The sequence below is a fragment of the Oenanthe melanoleuca genome, chromosome 4, assembly GCF_029582105.1.
Source record: "Oenanthe melanoleuca isolate GR-GAL-2019-014 chromosome 4, OMel1.0, whole genome shotgun sequence".
Classification (NCBI taxonomy): domain Eukaryota; kingdom Metazoa; phylum Chordata; class Aves; order Passeriformes; family Muscicapidae; genus Oenanthe; species Oenanthe melanoleuca.
In genome coordinates, this window is record NC_079337.1 from 39650740 (window position 1) to 39671829 (window position 21090).

The window sequence follows — 21090 nt, forward strand, 5'->3', positions numbered from 1 at the left end:
TGCTCTGTTTGCAGTATCAGTTATCAAAATTATCAAAAGTATCAAAGTATCAAAAAATAGACTGTGGCTGCACTTTCTTCTCAGGCATTCCTCCTTTTTATGCCTTTCCTAAGGAATTGTTTTTCTACCTATCAAATAAGATATGTTTAGAACATAAAGTGCTGTTCCCACTTTTTGTGTTTCCTGAAAAATGTTTTAGTCTATCTAAATGTTTCTTATATATAACATTTATACTTTTAAACAGGACTACTTCCTCTTTAACTGCTGTTTTAACATTTCTTCATTTCTCTGTCTGATTATTATTATATAATTATATTTGATCTCTTACTATCTGTACCAACCTTTTCTTCCTTTAATTCTTTTGAAATATCATTTATTACTCTTCTAATCATCAGTAACTGTGGGAACTGTTGGGATAAACTTTGTTTACAGCAAATAATGTTTCCCCTGCCAAGCCAAACATGTTTGTAGATGCTGAGCAATTGAACCAGCATGCTGACAAATTGTAAGACAATTCCCACTTTTTGAGATTTTTTGTACAAAGAGAAGAGCAGAACAACAAGCATCTGCTTCTGCAGCTGAAAAAGAAAGATTTGCTAATTACTAGAGCAACAATGGATTGCTTTCAGGTAGCAAGAGAGAGGAAGAGGGATGTTTGCTGTCTATGAGAAGTATTTTAACACTTCTCCCTTTTGGTCAGTTTTTGGGTATCTGACAATCACTGGTCATCTTATATCCTGATAATCATTATAGATTCCAGGCTGGAAGGAACCTCGAGGATCATCTGGTCCAATCTTTGCTAGCAAAAGCACAATCTGAATGAGATGGCATGTCACTCTGTCCAGCTGAATCTTAAGTGTCTAATGTTGGGGGATCCAGCACTTCCCACATAATGGAGAGATTATTCCAATGGCTGATTATTCTCATTGTGAAAAGTTTTCCTCTTGCGTCCAGTTGGAATCTTCCCAGGTGTAACTTGCACACATCACTCCTCACTTTTCCACAAGAATCCTTATGAACAGGGAATCTCCATCTTCTTAGTAGCCAGCCTTGAAATACAGGAACATGGTGATAAGGTGTGCCTAAGCTTCTTTTCTCCAAGCTGGACAAATCCAGTTTTCTCAGCCTTTCCTCACATGACAGGCTGCCCAGTAATTTGGTCATCTTTGTTGCCCTTTACTACACATTCTCCATTCTGTCCACATCTTTCTTGTACAGCAGGGAACACATTATTCCATGTGTGGCCTGACCAGAACTGAGTAGAGTGGGATAATTACTTTATCTCTTCTGATGTTGATGCAGCCAAGTCTTGTATTGGCTTTCTTTGCTGCTGCAACAAACCATTCACTCACACTGAGCTGCTTGTACACCAGGCCCCCCAGGTCCCTTTCCATAGAGCTGTTCCCTAGCCAGGTAGATTCCCAGCCTGTGCTGCTTTCCTGGATTGTTTTCCCATGTGCAGGACCTTATATTTGCCCTTATTGAACTTCATAAAGTTCTTGTTGACCTAATTTTCAGCCTGTCCAGATCTTCCAGCAGGGTGGCTCTCCCTTCCAAAATGTCCACTGGCTCACTCCAGTTTGGTATCACTGACAAACTTCATCCAGGTACACTTGAGCCCATAATCCAAACCACTGATGAAGATACTAAACAGTGTTGGCCCAGTGTTGTTGCCTGGGGGACTCCACTTGTGACAATTGCCAGGGAAAGGGAGCAATTTACCAGAACCCTCCAGGTGTGGCCAGTCAGCCAATTCCCCACATGGATCACACATCCACAGCATCATATACCTGTCTCTGTAGGAGGAGGCTGTGGCAAACCAAACCAAAAGCCTTGGAGATATCCAGGTAGACAATGTTCGATGCTAGCCCCACACCAACCAAGCAGGTTCATTTGTTGTAGGAGCTAATCAGGATTGTCAAGCACAATTTGTACTTGGTCAATCTATGATGGCTTTTCCTAATCATGAGCTTCATTTGACTTGTAACAGTCCCCAGGAAAATTTTTTCCGTAGGTTTCCCAGGGACTGAAGTAAGACAGATGGGCCTATAATTTTCTGGATCCTCTCTGAAGTCCTTCATGTAGATAGGAGTGACATTAGCCTTCTTTTAGTCTTCTTGGATGTCCCCCAAGTTCCACAACCCTAAGGTTATGGAGAGTGGCCTCGCAGCTATATCAGCCAGCTTTGTTTGGTTGAATACTGTCAGGGCGCATAGTGTGTAGAGGCCAAGCTCCTGTAATCCTTCCTTCACAGGTCTGTGTTGCATCAGCCAGGATTTTTTCCCCAAGGCTTGGTGCTGGTGAAACGCCATGGGTGAAGGAAGTGTTGAGTACCTCCACCTTTTCAGCTTTGTCGGTGACTAATTAATCTCTCCTGTTAAGCAGCAGGCAAATACTTTCCTTCTGTCTCTGCTTGTTTGCATACCTGTCCTGGTTTCAGCTGGCATAGAATTTATTTTCTTCCTAGTAGCTGGAAGAGTGCCATGTTTTAAATTGGTATGAGAATAATGTTGATTACGCCCTAATGTTTTGGTTCTTGCTAAGCTGCGTTTGCCCTACATCAAGGACTTTTCAGTGTTCCATACTTTGCCAGTGGGAAGGTCCACAAGAAGCTGTGAGGGAGCATGGCCAGGATAGCTGACCCCAACTGATCAAAGGGATATTCTATACCACAGAAAGCCCTGATTAGTACATGAACTGGTGGGGATAGGGGGGTAGCTGGGAGGGACCTCTTGCTGCTTGGGGGTGGATGGAGGTCAGTGGGTGGTAAGTAGCTGTTTTGTGTAATTCCTTGTGTTTCTTGGGTTTTGTTCCTCTCTCCTTTTCCTGTTTCCATTTTACTTTATTATATTTCAATCATTAAACTTTTATTATCTCAACCCACGGGTTTTATCTTTGTTCTGATACTTCTCTGTTCCACTGGGGTGGGTGTATGCATGGTACTTCTTTGTGGTTTAAGCCATGATAGTACCTGAAGAACTCTTTCTCGTAGTCCTAGATATTTCACAAATTTCCATTTGACCTGAGATTTTGCTTTTCTAACTGCATCTCTGCATACCCTTGCAACGCTCTTGGCTCACTTAGACGTAATTCTGAGCTCAAAAGAAGGTTCACAGAGAACTGGACAAGGTGTTTGGTAAGTTTTCCATTCCTCCTTTATCAAGATTGAAGAAATTGAGATAGGAATGTACTATGGGGCCATTCTAGGGTTTTAAGTAGCTAGAGGGGCTGGGATGGGTGCTGGAGTATCTGTAGGAGAGACTACTGAGTAGGTTTCCCTTCTAAAAGGGAAAGGGTAGGGTTTTTGTTTGTTTTTTTTTTTGGCAATTATAGGCAGCTACCTTTCTGCTGTTGTTTCAATCCTTCTTCCTTTCCCTTTTCTCCTTAGGAGGATATCAAATTTGAATGGCACAAATACTCTCGTTATAACTTGGCCTGCTGGGATTTTCCCTGACCTGGAGTAATTTAGTCCTGAGTGATTCTTCCCTGAACATTGCAAGGAAAAGCACCTGTATGGTTTCCAAGTATTCAATGTTGTTGATAGATTGTACGTATACATCACTTTGTAATAGACATGTCTGGTCTCGTTAGGGGATGATGTGGAGGACCTTTAACCCCTATTTTCCCTTTCAGTCTTGTGATTGTTTCATGGTAGGCTTTTCAGCTGCGTGTAGGTGCCATGGTGTCAGTAGCAGGGCTAGTGAGGTGGCCTCTGAAAAAAAGGGTACAGAGTAGCACACAGTTCCTGCTGGCTCCACTCTGACTCCACTGCAGGACATAGCTGAGCTCAGTGGCATGTCTGAGAAAAAGTATTTATAAGTGCTCAAAAAAATGGTAAACAGACAGAGGATTGTGAGGAGGGAAAAGAGAGGGAAATAGCAGTGCAAACACCAAGGTTATTGAAGGAGAAGGAGGCAGTGCTCCAGGCCCAGAGCAGAGATTCCTCAGCAGCATGTGGAGAAACCATGCTGGAGCAGGAGAAAAGAATGAGGAGGGAGCAACAGAGAGGAAGTTTTTTCTTTGTTTCTAACTTGGTCATTATCTGTTTTTAATTGTCTATAAATTAAATTGAATTTCCCAAGTTGGGTCTGTTTTGCCTGTGATGGTAACCAATAAGCAATCTTCCAGTCTATTTTGGCACATGAGCTTTTGCATCCTGTTGAAGGAAGGAGGTGAATGGGTGGGTGTCTGACTGCTGGCCAAGGCTAACCCACCACAGCTTCTAAGAGGCTGTACAGATATCACTGTGTTATGTGCAGGCACATCAAATATGGACAAAGAACTTCCTAGTGCAAATACAGATGCCAAGTCTTCCGTACTGCAAAAAAGCAGGCTGGAGATTTGCAGTGCTGTGTTTTGTAACCCTCAAATTTTTTCCTGATCTTAAACTGCCCTGTTTATTCATTCTTCATGACCTCTGGCTCACTTAATGTAGTGTTGCATGCTGCTAAATGCTTTCTTTAAACTTGCTGGAGTTTAGCAAGGAGGAGGCCGTGTACAATCTAGCCAAATCACAGAGAAGTGGGCGGGATCTTAACTGGTGACCTTGGACGAGTTGTGATCATCCAGTTTGGGAGTGTGCGCTCTCCTTGATACATTGATGAATAGATATAGGTGTGGTGCTTCAGTAGCTACTTAGTGTTGTCTATTAGTTGTGCCAACATCACCAACGCCTTACCAGAATTGCTTTACAACAATAGTCTGTGTCCTAGGGCGTGAATGGTGGTGTCCATTAGTCATGTTGTTATCCTGGTAGGGGAGATTGTGGTTTCTCAGGAGGCAAGCTTTTGTATTCTGTTGGAGACAATTCATTCATGCAAAATATCCTGTAGTGAAGGATCCCTAGTGATGGCTATGGAGCAAAGCAGTTGCTGCTGTACAGTGAACAGTAGGTTGCAGAAACCAAGCAAGGTTTGCTTGATGGAGGTGGCATCAAACCAATGGATCTGTCCCTGAAAAACAGCTGTGGTCTCTCCTTTACCTGTGTGAGAAAGGGTCCACAGAAGGATTTGAAGCTGAAGTCTTCCTCAGGATTTGTTCTTGGAAGCCTACAATTTGGGCATGAAACTATAGTAGCCTAGTTTGGGCATGAAATTTAGTATTAAGCCCTGAAATTCCTCTCTGAGGACTGGGGAGATCTCTGAGCTCTCCAGCTCGCCGATGACATCTTTTGAAATGGAGACATACTGTGTTATATTTTCTTTGTCTAGGTGATGGCGATTGTGGACTGCAAATAGCCTGTTTGTTTCCAAGTAACTTTCTGCATAAAGGTTAATCATGTTGCGATGGCGTGTGTTTAGAAAGGGAGAAGCTTTTACTAAGAAAACCTTTTTTAAAGAAAAAACAGTTTTCAAAATGAGTTGTGTACTTCTTTATTGTCCCTCTGTTGTATAAGATCCACTTTAGACACTGTTTTTTTCTGCTTTGTTTTGTTTTGTTTTCTTGCTGTTAATAATGATTTTATTAGTTTTTCTCATTGAAGAATCCAAGCTGCATTCTTAGGGACCAGCAGAAGCCTGTGCTGGCATTGTGTCTCTTGGCTGACACAGCTGCCTAACAGGTTGCTTGTTTTCTGTCAGCACAGGTAGATAGGCTTCCACTCAGGCAGGAGGCTGAATAAGAGCAGGTTTGCCCTGTTACAAGCATTTATACAAGCAAAGATTCACTAACTAGTGGAGTGCTCCACTGAAAATCCAATACTGAAAAAATAGCTCTCTGTGTAAAAAGGAATTGCTGATCACAATCTGGTAGAAGACTCCTTTCCTACATAACATCCTCCAAATTTTGTTATGATTCCAAGTCTTGGTGACATAATTAGCCCTCAAAGATACTAGACCTCTTGTTGTTTCTTGGGTATGTACCTCCTATGGCTCATTCCAGTGTTTCTGCTGCCTTTTATTAACATCATCACCATTGCCAGCTACTGGCAGGATGTTGCAATATTTGCTTTGCAGTGTTTCCTACTGCTTCCTTAATGTCTTTCCACCTTCTCCTTGCTGTTTCACAAGTTTTTTTTTTGCTTTTTTTATTTTTTTTTTATTTTCAGTGTTTGTTTTCTTTTCCTGTAGAAGGAGTAATCAGCAGTTAGAAGTACAGATTTTTTGACTCAGAAGCACAAATAGTCACTTCATCTAATTATTGGTCCAATGAAGGCAATAAACTTCAAGACTTTTTGTAAGCATGAGAGTATAATTATTCGGCTGATCTCCATGTTTAAAAGACAAAAGGTGAGTCTCTTCATTCTGTGTTCTTTCTTCCTTCCTCAGATGTCACATGAACAGGAGGGGGTCTGATGATTGTGTAACTTGCCTATGTGTTTGCAAGACTGGGTATATATCTGCTGCATTCTGTCACAAACTATTACAAACAACAGCAAGAGTAACAAAGTTCATTTCCAGCTGTTTACTGTGCAGAAAATAGAATAGTCAGCATTTATGATAAAGTCTCTGCTGGGAGATTGCAAGAACAAAGTGCCAAAATTTACCCCCATCTGATGCCAAGGGTCACAGAAAACTTACTTAACTTCTGAGCGTGTTTTTTTGGGTAGTTGTTTTATTTATGCTGTTTGTTGATTTGCCAAAAATCCTTGTGCAGTCATTTTTGATACAAAGCAAAGAGGATAAATGTGACTATGGCCATAAATTCCGTTTGTGCTTTATTTGGGGGGTGAAGTTTTGTGAATTGGCTGTGACCCATGCTGCCTCTACCAAAATTCTGTTTGATCAAAAGGTTTCTGAGCACCCACTTTGAGAAACAGCCCTACTCAGTAGCCCTGCAGCAGATCCTCCTGAAGCAGGAGGGGCAGCAGTGCATATGGTGGTTTGGTCTACCCTGTGTCTACCCTACTGTGGTACTACTTTGCAAGTTGGGGCACAGGTGCTGGTGCTCCCAGTTGTTTTACTGGCACCCTTTAGCCTGTGCCATTTCAACAGTGAGAGATCAGTAAAGGCCATTTGAGCTGAGAAGCATCAGTGTGCTTTGCAGTGCTGCTGTTGATCAGGGGTCTCTATGGGCTTTGGTTTTTGTAACTCCTTGAAGCCATCAACCCTGGTGGAAAAAGGTATTCTCCATCTGGCCCTTTGGTCATCATGTTGGACAGCACTGGAGCAGTTATCTATGGAAAAATGATGTTGAGCAACTGAGAACAGATTGACAAAGATGATGTATTGTGTTTTACTTTCTTTTTACTGGGGTTGGGGTTAAATGTATGAGACAGTATTTCTTGTTTGGACTTGGATGTTTATTAATTTTTGTTTATATTACATTTTTATAAACCATGAGTTCTACAGAACCTTAAGCTAACAAGCTACAAATGGAGATGTATTTATTTTTTACAAGGCCTTTTAAGGGTTAAGAATTAATTAACTAAGAAATGATACCTAAATTATTTTTATTTTTAACCTAGTAACCAACTATTTGTGGCCTGCTATGCCAACTTTTCTATCTAAACAAACAAAATTACTTTGACCCATGAAGAAGAAAGTGGAGAAGAACAAACTTCTGCCCTAAAACTTCTATTTTGTTTTATACTTATGCTTTATACTTATTATTATACTATATTATATTCTAAAACCTTAAACTTTAAATTTTCCACCATGTGATATTACACACTTATATTCAAACTACACACTCATAATCTTAGCTTTATCATTTAATTTTGGAGGCCTTCTCTATGGTCTTAGGTCAAAAGTAGTGGTTTTTTGGGGGTCCATGCCTGTCGGCAGAGAAAGGCTAAAATTCTCAGTTTCTAAGGTTCTAACAACGATATTGAGAAAACTCATCTGTCCCAAATCAGCAAAAAGGTGTTTCTTCTCTTGATGGTGCTTTGTTTTTTCCTTCTGAGGTATTGCATGGGCCTGCAGAGAAGGTTCTCGCTCTTCACTTGGAGGGCAGGAAAGCAGCTCCTCATGGCTCCCTCTGATTGCCTGCCACCAGGAAATGCTAGCAGGCAGTCCTCTCCCTATGAGCTTTACAAACTGTGATTATTTTCCTGGCAAGAAGCTACGCCAGTGGCCTTTGTGGTAGCTCCGCCTCCTTCTCTTCTGGCCGGCTTTTCGGCACACTTGGCTCACTGCAGCTGCAGTGCCGAGTACAGGCGGCACCGGCTTCGCAGCAGGGATCCAGGCTCAGAGCAGCAGCCTGGGAGGGGATGATGGAGGTGGTGGAAGCATTCTCAGGGCGACCCCAGCTGCTGCCATGGGGAGCTGGGCTCGTTGCAGTGCTTTTGGCAATTGTGACCGTGTGGTCCCTGCCCTCCCTGATGGAATACTGGAGGCGATGGCGGATGCTGACCTCGATCCCGGGTATCAGCCCCTGCTATCCCGTGCTGGGAAATGCCCTGCTCTTGGAGCGGAAAGGAGAAGGTAATGCCAGCTCACATTGCAGCTGTGAGGTCCCTGCACTGCCTGGGGTTTGCTGGAGGAGCCAGTGGTGGCGAGGTGCTTGTGTGGCTGAGCTGTGACTGGGGAAGGGGAGTGGGGTATCCGAGGATGTGCTGCTGCCTTTGGGTCTCTCTAGGCAATCTGCAGAGGGGAACAGTGTGAGGTGTGGGCAGTCAAGAGGAAAGGATAAAACTGCATAAATGTGGCATTATTATTGGTATCAAAGACTAACTAGAGGTTAAATCTGACAGCAGCTACTGTGGGGCTCAGACCGTTAAGTTGTTGGTAGGGTGGAGCATGAGTGCTGTGGAATGTGTTTTGGTGGGAGGGGAGGCGTGTTGTGGGCTCTTGCAGGAAGTGCTGTTTCACAAAGCTAAACACTATGTCCTCATGACTTTTTGTTCTGTCCAAACAAAACTTGAAACAATTACCTTCCCCTAAACAAGCACATGCAAGGGACTTTAGCATGCCAAGTTGCTTTTACCTGGGCTCACTTCCAAAATCATCTGTGACTTAGATTTATGTGTTAGATGCATTTATAATGCATCCCTCAAAAGCAAATCTTTTTATTCTTGAACTCATTAATGAGACCTTCTTTTTGCCAGGTGCATGAGAGAGCACTAATGTGCTAAATGTTCCCTTTCCATTTGGTACTCATTTTTTAAAAGGGACATATTTCTTAAGGAGTTTGTGGAATGAAATCATTGTTGAGTCTGCTGCCAGTGGCCCACACTCTGTGTGTGTTTGTGATGTCTGTGTATGCCAGTTCTGCTCTGTGCACATGTGTTGCTGGCTGTGCTGCTGTGTGTGCTGCCAGAAGAGAGACTAATGGGTCATGGGAGCATCGTGAACTCAAGAGTGAGTACAGCACTGGAACACAAATTGCCCAGTGCTGACCCATGCTAAGATATGTGCCTCTGTTCACAAGGCACAATGTTGTATCTTTCATCTGGATCCAGTCCCATATCTAAGTACAAATAAGAGACAAAACTCTGGTGGATATGAGGACAGCAGATTTCCACAGCTGACTCTGGGGAGGATCACCAGATGTTTATATGAGCTGGACTGAGAGATGAATCTTTTTTTGTATTTTCTTTCTTATCCTCTTTTTAAAAAATCTACTTAAAAAAACCAAACCAAACTATAACATTTCTTCTATTTCCAGAAAGCAGTCTGATGTGAACTCTGATGTTTTGTGCAGTCTCTAATCTCATTTGTTAGCAGGAATCACACAGCTCCCATGTTCAGCCATCTTTGCTCTTGTTTATTTATGTAAAAATGTGTGGAGTTTGTGGTTTATAATATTCATCATTTAAAATGTCACCAAAAAACTTTAAAAAAGTATTGCAGAAAGGAAAAGAACTTTTCACATGATGGGGATTTTTTAAATTGATATTGCTAGACAATTCCTGGAAAATGTGCTAAGTTAATCATGGCAATGTTAGAAAAAATATTTTAAAAATAGCAAAATAATCTGACATTCTGAATTGTGTTAGGTGAGGTGTCAAAACTTTCCATAAGACTAGGGAAAGCTGTATTTGGGCATCCATTATTTTCTTTTTCTTTTTCTTTATTTGGAAACCCTTGAATTTTCAACTCTGCAGAGGCTTGTAAAGCCTTTGTGTCATTTGTTGTTTAATCTTGTTTCTGAAAGAGCAAAGAAGTGTTTAATCCTTGAACAATTCTCAAACCTCTAATATTGCAGAATGAACCTGATTGTCCTCTGTGACGAGATAGTATCAAAGACCTTTTTGATTCAAATCAAACACCATCTACTCTTCTTCCCTTGCCAACAGATTCTGCTATCCACTATGTTTTCTGTATAGCTGAAATGACAAGGCATTGGCTGGACAATTATATAATAATGTGGGAGGAGAATTTGCTGGGTTGCTGAGCTCACTAGTGTGAAGTCCAACTCACAGCTGGACAGCAGTGGTATCCCTCAGGTTGATTGGTGGCATAAAGGGTGCTGTGAGTCTGTGCCTGAAGAGATTAGGACATCTGAATTGCAAAATCCACAGGTGCAAAATATGCTGCTTGATCACAGCAGCAGGTTAAAACTAACAACAAAATAAAAATTGCAGGGCACTCTAACAACAAAATAAAAATTGCAGGGCACATGGTGCAAAAGAGTTCATTACAGAAGCCTTGCTTATTTTGTAAGTTCCTCTTGTTGAAGTCTACTTTGATTTTCTATTCCAGATTTTTTTAAACAGCTACAGCATTATGCTGAAGAGTTCAGAAGCTGGCCACTGTTCAAACTTTGGATAGGACCAGTGCCTGTCATGGTTTTGTATCACCCTGACAGTGTGGAGGTGAGTGTGCTGGTCTCCTGTCTAGTCTACTGTCATGCAGAGCAGTGTCCAATCTGTTAGTTTCTATTATCTCAACATAATTTTTCTTAAAAAGGGCTTGGACTGGTTTGCTTTGGGATGGTCTTCTGAGTTAGTGCTAAACAAAGGTGTAAAGCAAAGGAATATAAAAAGGCCTAATCAGAGGGGATTGGGAGGATTACTGAAGACAACCAGCAAATGAAAGCACCAAAGAAGCATTTCCTTTAGCTTTGTTTTCACATGTATGAAAGCTTCTGCTCCTCAAATCAGAACAAACAAGCAGGCAGAGGGGAAGATGGGACCATTGAAATAAGGATAAAACATTATGAAATTCAGGTTGCGATACTTGTGTCTCTTTGACAGACTTCTTCATTAAAACTTGGTGGACCTGTTTTGATGACATGAAATGTAGTCATTAGTTTTGCTGCTGTCAGTGGTTGTCCTTGAGCTAGTAAGACAGTGTTGTTTCTCTGTTGGACTGTTTATTGAAGAAATGGTGAAGAAATCTCTCTCCATCTAACAAATAATATTTTTTCCCTTCTGTTCATTTTTCTGACAGGTTATCCTGAACAGTTCAAAGCATATAGAAAAATCATACCTGTACAAATTCCTGCATCCCTGGCTGGGCACTGGACTTCTGACAAGGTATAATGTATAACAAAATGCAGGTGCACTGCTGTCTTTGAAATTTGCAGGGTATATGATAAGAAGAGGTCTTGGTGGCAGGAATGCTGTGTGAATTTTTGAGCAGAGATTGTGTGCATTGCTTATCTCAGCTGGTCATACTGCAGACCAGTATGATAGGCCTGAGGTTGGCAATGCTTTGGGGTAGGATTGGAGAGTATCTGCACCCTTTCCTTCATTTCAGTCATGAAATAGGGGATCATGAGAAGTAAGCCTGGGTAGGAGCATAAATCAAGAATGGAGAGAGGGAGGAGCAGTGGTATAGGGGTTTGGTGTCCTCCAGTCTTGGAAGGGCAAAGGAAGGATTGGTCTGGATTAAGCAGATTTTCAAGAACCAGAGCAATATAAGTATAGAGTGGCTTTGGTACCTTTGAGCCGCTTCTGAGTTTTTGAAAAAAGGTCAAGGTCCCTGTGTTAGTGGTTAACATTGTTGCTTGTTTGGTGCCCTCAGAGGTGGACTCCTCATGTTTTATGGTAGGACCATGGTGTTGTAAAGGCCAGCTGTGATCATGTGGTGAGGGAAGTGCAAGTTCATGTAAGAGGATGAAACATACATTTTATCCTGAGTTTGGCTCATGGCCTTTAGGAAGGCAGTAAGTAATCTGTAGCAATGTGCAGAGGTGAGAATTATTTCCATTTGCTGCTTCTGTGGAGTGCTCTGAACAGCTGGAAGAGACACCTACAGTGTGTCTACCTCTTCCAGGCTGCAGTATTTACTGTGTACTTCCTGTAATGGTGAGGAAATTATTTTGACTTGAAGTAGTTTAGCCCTCATTCTCCCCATTAATTTTACAGCACCGGAGACAAGTGGCGGACACGGAGGAAGATGATAACTCCCACATTCCACTTCGCAATCTTGAATGACTTTCTAGAGGTCATGAATGAACAGGGAAATATTTTGGTGAATAAACTTGAGGAGCATGTTGACAAGGAGCCATTTAATGTCTTTATGGATATCACTCTGTGTGCCCTTGATATCATTTGTGGTAAGTCCTGTTGAGTTATTGTGGTAGAACTGTGAATGATGCAGAAGATCATGAGTTTAGCGTGCCAGTTTGTGGAAGATGATTAAAGAGGAATGACCCTGCATATTTTCTAAATACATTTCCATCCTTCCCAACTTTTTTCCCAGGGTTTACTACATTCATCTGAGCAGCTGAATTTGTGGGACTGGCAGGACAGAGGTAGCAGTCTGAAATGAGGTTGCCTTGAGGAGCAGGATTCCTGGGTGTGGATATACAAAGAAAGCCCATTCCCTGCAAGGGATATGTGTATTCACTCGTCAAAGGAATGATGTTATAATAGTCAGAGGCTGGGAGCAGTAGTAACTTACTGTGTACACTGCATTTCAGTTTGCACTTGTGAAATGTTGATGTTTTCCTCCTAGAAACAGCAATGGGCAGGAATGTGGGCGCCCAGAAGAATAAGGATTCTGACTATGTTTCTGCTATCTACAGGTAAGCACACATTTTCCTTAGTTACTTTGCAGCTGAGCTGGAATTAATGTTGCTGGTGTCAGGAAGACCAGGAAGTCAAAGAGGGAGGGATGTAAAGTATTGGAACACACTAACCCTGAGTCACTAAATACCCTGGAGGTGTTTGAGGACGTGTTGTAGCAATGAACTGGGCTAACAGTTGAACTCAATGATCTAAAAGGTCTTTTCCGACCAAAATGAATATATGATTCTTTGATCTCGCTCCTAGCTTTTGACACAGGTATGATACAAAAGAGGGATAGATCTGAAGGGTTTGATTATTATTGGTTCCTTGGCCTTTTCCAAATTGTACCACAAGTGCACTTGAAGTTGATAATAATTACTCCTCTGCTGCTAAGGCATGTGCAAGAGCTGAAAAGCAACGATAATCGGCCCTTCCAAACATGCTCCATTTGTGTTTGAGCATACTTGAAGTCTCATATTGTGCATTTCAAATACATTTTAAGTACTTTTACAGTCGGTCTGGTGTCTGGGTGTTCAAGTAGTAATGCAATGCTCTCAGAAACTGTTTGAATTCTTGGGGCAGATATTTTGGGAGCCTGTCATGAGTATGCTTTACAACACTGTCAATGCTTTGCTGAAGTGGAGTGTGACTGAACTGGATGACTTAATAGGACTGTTTCAAGAGAATTCCAACTAAATGAGAATATACTGTCCTTCTCAGAGATCAATACTTAAAGATATAAAACATGGTTATGCTGGGATAAATAACAGAAATTTCGAGATGGTGTAAAATCAAGATGCAAATGTGAATGGCCTTCCTTTCAAGTAAAGGGTTTAAACTACACAATATGTTAAGCTCTACTTCATTAGGGTATATAGAAGCTTTTTTTTTGTTCTTGAAATGTGCTATAATTTGGTGGTTTTTATCAAGTAATGTTACATGATATAATTGTTTTGCTCCTAGGATGGGTGATCTAATCCAACGGCGACAGATGAGCCCTTGGCTTTGGCCCGATTTTTTATATATATTGTACAAAGAAGGAAGAGAGCACAACAGGAACCTCAGCATCCTTCACAATTTTACAGATACAGTATAGTCTTTTTTAAAAACTATTATTTATAATGATAATTTTCATTGTTGGTTCAGTTTTGCACTCAGATCTTCGGAATGGGGATGAAGTTCAGCCTCCTTAATATGCTGTCTCTCTACTGAGATGCTGAGGAATTCCCTGAAAAGAACACAAGAGCTGACCTCCCTTTCAGGGTCTCTGTTGAATTTAAATGAGGAAGTAGACTACTCCAAGGGAGTGTCAGAACTTGCAAGTTCTTGACAACTGAAACAAACAACAGAAATTCATTGAACTCCTGTTCTGCCTGAAAAGCTCCACATCTGGATCAGTTCCAATGGCACACTGCCGAGTTTGGATCAGTAAACATAAGGTTCTGCATGGTACTGCCATTGGGTTCAGTCCTCAGAAACTGAAGCCTTTATTAATTTTCCCCTATTCAGAACAGAACTGCTGAGAGGAGCAAACACATGCAGGTTCCCACATCAGCAGTAAGGCACTTTGATACAGAAATCATTAGGCATGCATCACTCACTTGGCATCAAATAAAGTGTTCTCTCACCTTGTTAGACTTTCTCTCACCAAATAATTCCTGTGTTATTCTTGCCAAAGTTTACCCTACCAAATCTACTATTAGGATATTATCAGAGAGGCTGCTTTCCCTATGCCTGTACCCCATGATGTCACTGTATCAATGTCTACAACAAAGGAAATAATCTTTGAACTTTGGCTTCATATAATAAGCCACAGTGACTCCATGTTGGATTTTTTGCTTCCTTTTATTGGAAGTTTCAGCAGTGAGTCATGAAAGAGGCTCTTAAGAACTTACACTCTTCCCATGCTGGGCTGGTGTACTGAATATAAGAAGCCAGATCTTAGAAGATGATGAGGGACCGTAAAAAATAATTGCACCTGGTGTAGGTACTGACAGCAAGCACTGAGATGAAGGATGGGTCATTATGTGACACACATGCATGTTCAGTGAGGAAAATAATGTGTGTATGGAACTGTATTTTTTTCTTCCATTCAGTGATTCCTCCAAACAGAACTGCATACTCTACACCCTTTTAAATTATTTGGTTATTTTCAAGAGCAATGCCGGTTTATTGGAGAGTTCTGTTTTGGCTTTGCATCGACACTGGCAATAGTAAGAAATTTACTGAAGTCTGTTACTGGGTCTGTACTTTGACCTAAAAAAGGGATATCCAGCCATTGCTCTCATACTGGGGAAAATTTGGGAAGCTTTAGTGTAGCAGGTTCAGCAACACTGTATGTAGCCTTAATGCAGGGCTCTGAAATGCCCTGGCTTCTCTTCAGTTTCCTGAGTGTTTTGGAGTTTGGGAGCGAGATCTTTCCTTAGTTCACAGATGGGATAGAGAAGTGGTTATTGGTGATTAACAGGGTCACACTGTGGTGATTTTTTTTGGTACTCTGTTGCCATGGTTGACATTCATGACTGGCATATTCCAGATCTCTGGATATGTTTACACTTTTTCCTGACCCCCAAGTTGTTTATGAAGTTTGGCTATTTATTTTCTTGGTCACACAAAGGCTGTTCAAGGTTTATTCTATTGCTTGGGGCAAGAGAGGTTGGTCATAATTCACTACTAATACAAAAAGTCAGTTAAATTTCATGACTTAATGCTGACAGCTTTGCTAACTAGCTCATGTAGACTGCTACAGATGGATGTTGCTTTGATAAGTTAGGGCAAAACTGTATGAGGCAGACGGCTTGTGCTGAATTCATCATATCTGATATAATGGTTCTAATCTCAGGTCATTGCAGAAAAAGCTGAAGAACTTAAAAACACCGAGCAAAAGAAACATGATAATGATGCCAACTCTGAAGAAAATGGTTCCAAAAAGAGAAAAGCATTCCTGGACATGCTGCTGAATGCAACAGATGATGAAGGGAAAAAATTGAGCTACAGGGACATTCGTGAGGAAGTGGATACTTTTATGTTTGAGGTAACCAAGTAACTAATTTGTTGTTGTTGTTGTTTTGGATGGTTTTGTTTGCTGGGATTTTTTTGGTTCTTTTTCCTCCAAACCCAAGATTCAGAACTTGCAGGTGCTGACTCTTGTCTTAGTTCAGGAGGTTGCTTTTAGCCTGCCCATGTGAGCAGATGAGAAATGAAAGCTTAATGGATGACATTAACACTGAAGAGAGCTCTAGTTTCACTGTTTTGACTTGCATTTTGTCATGTCTTCTCACATTTTTTCCCCTTGCTACATTGGCTACAGTCTTCTGGTTCTGTTGTCCATTGTGCATCAGTGTTTCGTCTTGTAGAAACTTGTCATAGAATGGCTTGGGTTGGAAGGGACTTTAAAGATCGTCAAGTTGCAGCCCTCCTGCCATGGGCAGGGATGTCATCAACTAGATTAGGTAGCCAGGGCCCCATCCCTAGCACTCAGAACTTCTTTAGGCAACATATTCCTCACTAATCTCAGAGTAAAAAGATTTCTTCTTAATATCTAAACTAATCTCAACTCTTTTAGTTGAAAATCATTCTCTCTTGTCTTGCTACTTGCATGATTACTCATGTAAGAAGTCATACTCCCTGGGTTTTTTTTTTAAGTCTTCTCCAAGTTCTGAAAGGCCACAGTCAGGTCCTCCCAGAGCCTTCTCTTCTCCAGGCTGAGCAAACCCAGCTCTCACAGCCTGTCTTTATGGGAGAGGTGTCCCATCCCTGTGGTCATCTTTGAGGCCCTTCTTTTTGTCTGATTACATAAGGGAGGATCTGAAGATTTTCACGAGTTTTCCACACACTTCCATTAGATGGACCTGAATTCTCTCAGAAGAGCTTAATTCATAGAATCATATTAATACTGTTGTAACCTAGAAAAACTCTCCTCTCCTTTTGCAATTTCTGTACTACAGCCACATCCTGAACTTCACCACAAGTGTACTTTTTTAGTATCAAAATCCTTTTTTGGTCAACTTCTCCCTTTTTTGTTCCTGCCTTTTTTTTCCTGTGGTAGGTTTTTTTTTTGTTTTTTTTTTTGGTTGCTTTGGGTTTGTTTTGTTTTGTTTTGTTTTGCCTTCTTTGGTTCACCTTTTGCCTCTCCTTTCCTTTTCTATCCTTCCCATAGAAAAGCAAGTATTTTCTCCTATGGCTACTGTATTGTGTCTCATCAGACCATTTTTAGATAGTTTTGTAAAGGTTACAAGTTGTGTCCATGGTATCTCTCCTGTGATAGTCACTGTGCCCCCCCCAGATGCTGACTGGACAGTAACCAAAAAGATGAATATACACCTGACTCTTTGTGTAGATACTTTGTGTAGATAGTTCACACAGCTCCTGAGAATCAGAAGAGAGGGATTTTGCTTGGGTTATAGCAGTATCTTATCCTTTTGTCAGCATGATTGTGGATCACCATTTGTCTTGCTATTTGGAGTGTTGAATAGAGTTATTCACTCTTGATTCTTGTTTTTGTCATGGTCATGGGACTAATAAGCCTCACTTTTCATGCTAACTGCACACCTAAGTATTTGCAAAGCCCACTAGTGCATGGGAATAGAGTTGAAGTGAATATCTTTGTAAATCTCCACCTGTAGGGCCATGATACAACAGCAGCTGCTATGAACTGGGTCTTGTACTTGCTTGGACATAATCCAGAAGTTCAGAAGAAGGTTCACAAGGAATTGGATGAGGTGTTTGGTAAGTTTCCATTTCCCCCTCACTGGAGTTTTCCTGCATTTGTGAGTGGAAATGTGTTAAAAGTCTAGAAGTAGAAGGGGATTTAAGAGCATGTCTTGTGGTCCTTCTGGAGCTTTCAGCAGCTAGAGGTGGTTGCAATGGGTGTGGGAAGGTCTGTAGAGGCATAAAACCAACCTTATGTCTTTGGGGCAAGATACGCATGTTCAGTATATTTGTAACACCTTCTTGTATGTAGTCTTGGTGCATGATGAGAGTTTCTGGGGGGATCCAGAATGAGTTTATTTAGCCATAGATGGGGAGTTTTGGTCTTGGTCATCCCTCTATTTGTTTTTGGACAGACAATACTGAACGTTCTGTTACAACGGATGATTTGAAGAATCTTCGGTACCTTGAATGTGTTGTGAAAGAAGCTCTTCGTCTCTTCCCTTCAGTTCCCATGTTTGCCCGTACCTTGAGAGAGGATTGCTGTATTAGTAAGTGGTGTTCTGTGTTTGCCACTTTCCTTTCTGTTAGAATTTCTGCAGTGGAGATGTTTCCCAAGCAAAGGGCAGCATTGTTTTATTCTTTACTGTTCTGTTGTGTAAAGGAAGTCACTTGTTTGTTTTGACTCTTCTTCTCTCTTGCTCTCTTCTCTTTAGAGGGACATCAGATACCAAGAGGTGCAAATGTCCTTGTTTTAACTTATGCCCTGCATAGAGACCCTGAGATCTTTCCTGACCCAGAGGAGTTCAAGCCTGAGCGATTCCTCCCTGAAAATAGTAAGGGAAGGCATCCATACGCTTATGTGCCCTTCTCAGCTGGTCCCAGGAACTGCATTGGTATGTATCTGAAGAGGAAGCCCTTGTAATGTTCTGCTTTTGAATGTGGTAACTGAGTCAGCAATGAGTACTGTTTGTATAGTGCTCTTCCCAACTCCCCACCCCTGAATTCTGTGTGCCCTGCATGCCTAGTATTTGAGCTGCGCCATTTGTTTCTTCCGAGGGATTTCCTTTCTTCCTAGGGACCATTATTTGTCATGCTGATGTTTCTTCCTCACTGATGTGCAGCCTGGCAACATGTTGTTGGGCTCCTGTGTTAGGACATGATTGCTTCAAAATTTCTGATCCTCAGTGTCAGCAATGCAGAATGACATGTCCTGCATCTGCTTTGCTCTGGAAACACCTCATCTGTCTCTCTCCAGTTCTGAGCTGGATGTCCAAACCATGCAGTCTGCAACTGATGTATTCTTGCCCTATTTCTGAGATTGTAGTTAGTTTGATGTTTTCTTTGTCATCCCAGAACTCAGATGCCACTGAGATGCTTGGCATTTATCTGTGCTTGAAGTAGAGGCAGTGTTGTTTATATTGTAGAACATGTGAAAAGACAGTTCCCCGCACTGATTTTAAGTGCAGATGGGGAACATACATCCTGAGTTCCTGGGTGTGCAGGAACATGTGCAGGTGTTTATTACTATCATTGCAGAAAGTGCATCATATGTACATATGTATGGACTTGCATCTGTGTATATAATACAGAGGGGAGAACATAAAAAGTTCTCAACACTGTGTTTTGTGTCCCATCTCCATTTTTTAGTTTTTGTGAACTGCCTAGATTGTGGCACTTGGTTTGGTTTACCTCACATTTCTCTGTTTTCATGTTTCCTCCTTCACCTATCTGAATTGCAAATTGAACTTTGTTCTTTGTGCTACCAAAATTGTCAATGTGTATGAGGCTTAATGATCGCTGAAGGAAGGTCTGTCTGTCATTGTGTTGCAGTTGCATTTCCTTTGCTCTTCTCCACATATATGGAACCATGGGATTTTTCTCTCCCCACAGTCCCTGTGCTGCATCTTCTGCTCTGGTCTGCTATCCATCCTCCCTGCCTAGTCCATCCAAGATACGTGACAAGACAGTGTTTTGTAGTAGTTCCATGTAGAGGGTTGACTGTTTCCATGTTTGAGTTCTGTGTACTATGGGAAGGAGAACATACTGTGGATTATCCCAAGAAGGCCAAAGTTTTCAAGTAAAGTGCTAGTGTTAGTTGTATCCACATGAACTTGATTTTGGCCTGAAGCTAGTTCTGTTCTTAAGTCCTGTGAGCATGCACATTCAGCTGTTGATGCAGCCTGACAATAACTATTTTTTTTTCTGCCCTATAACTCACAGGTCAGCGCTTTGCACAAATGGAGGAGAAAACTCTTCTAGCCCTCATCCTGCGGCGCTTTTGGGTGGAATCATGTCAAAAGCCAGAAGAGCTTGGTTTATGTGGAGAATTGATTCTTCGTCCAAATAATGGCATCTGGATTAAACTGAAGAGGAGGCCAAACACTGGATCAGAATGAAAGGAATTTCAAGAGTTTACTTCCAAAAGTTTTCAATCTATTTAGGCTGAGACATATTTTGAAATCAAACATTTTGATATCAGCACAGCAATTTGTTAAAACTATTTGTTACTGTTTTATTAAAAAAGATGTAGTAATAGCTCTAGTTGCTCTACTTTTATAGTGCTTGTGAACTTTATGGTAATCTTTGAAATGCAAGTCTTTAAAACTTAAATTTTACTGCCTTATCTGCTCAGATGAAGCTATTCAATTGCCACAGTGCTACAAGAACTTTAGCTTTGGTAATAACAACAGCAGTGCCTGTGATAAAGTGATCAGCTTACATGCCATAGCATTTTCCTAGTAGCTGGAAGTCTCAAGTATTTTTAAGGTTTTCAGGTTTCTTTGGTTCTGAAAAATACAAGTGATAATCCTTCTTCTTGGCACAACTTTTTTTTTTTTTGGTGATGAATGCCTCTGTAAAGATCAAGAAAAAAATCTCTGATAATTTCACTCCTCCTTGGTAAACATTTATAGTAGTTTGTAAGAAGGGAGTGCTCTGAATTATTTTTTTGCAAAAGAATTAATCTGTATAACCATAGCAGGACCGAGATAGTATGCAAGTTTAACACAGGATTTCACAATGACAGAAACAATGTATTATTTCAAACTTTGACAATAAACTTTTATTATGCCTCAATGTAAACTGAAATTGTATCTGTTGAAATTGCATTCCTACATGCAGGTAAATTGCTGATGAATAATTATTTCTTAGCATCAGTTCCTCTAGGGTGATCAATCAACTAGATTTTGCTGTGCTAATCAAAGCCAGTGTGTTTTGCCTTCTAGTGGCTTGAAGGCAACATACAGAGGTTTTTTGCTGATTAATGTTGAAGAGGAATTACAGTGATGAAATCAAGTGCCTGTGAAAGTTTCTGATTGTACCTTCAGGATGGGTCCAAATCTGCTACTGGTCATACAGCTGGAGAACAGACTCTCCACGAATTTTGCAACTCTGAAGTAAAAGCTGGTGCTAAACCAAGCTGAGGTTCTCTAGCTTTACTTGTGCCCTATGCCTTGGGGCTCCTTTTGGCTGATGGGTGTTGCTCCAGCACAATGCCTGGTGCTGTCCAAAGAGGGGTGCCCACCAATACCCACACTCATGTCTTTAGTTGTTCTTGGCAGTGAGGGCTTTTGGTGTGTTCTTGCCTTTAGGCTGTTCTT

At 41.2% G+C, this 21090-nt stretch overlaps 1 protein-coding gene across 4 annotated transcripts; it reads left to right on the top strand.

Moving 5' to 3' along the window:
* The first annotated feature begins 2533 nt into the window (after positions 1 to 2533).
* On the top strand, positions 2534 to 20566 carry LOC130252010 (cytochrome P450 4V2). Of its 4 annotated transcripts, none has more exons than XM_056489129.1 (15): positions 2534 to 2766; positions 3085 to 3136; positions 3389 to 3547; positions 6069 to 6227; positions 7844 to 8363; positions 10584 to 10696; positions 11274 to 11359; positions 12194 to 12384; positions 12786 to 12855; positions 13802 to 13928; positions 15681 to 15872; positions 17464 to 17566; positions 17905 to 18039; positions 18205 to 18384; positions 19712 to 20566. In XM_056489129.1, exons 5-15 carry the CDS (start codon positions 8150 to 8152, stop codon positions 19885 to 19887), a joined length of 1587 nt encoding a protein of 528 aa, XP_056345104.1. In that variant the 5' UTR covers positions 2534 to 2766; positions 3085 to 3136; positions 3389 to 3547; positions 6069 to 6227; positions 7844 to 8149; the 3' UTR covers positions 19888 to 20566. The 4 variants fall into 4 exon arrangements, with proteins under 4 accessions (XP_056345104.1, XP_056345105.1, XP_056345106.1 ...); XM_056489130.1 differs by having other exon boundaries at positions 2577 to 2766; positions 6047 to 6227; XM_056489131.1 differs by having other exon boundaries at positions 2592 to 2766; positions 3389 to 3511.
* The last annotated feature ends 524 nt before the right edge of the window (positions 20567 to 21090 follow it).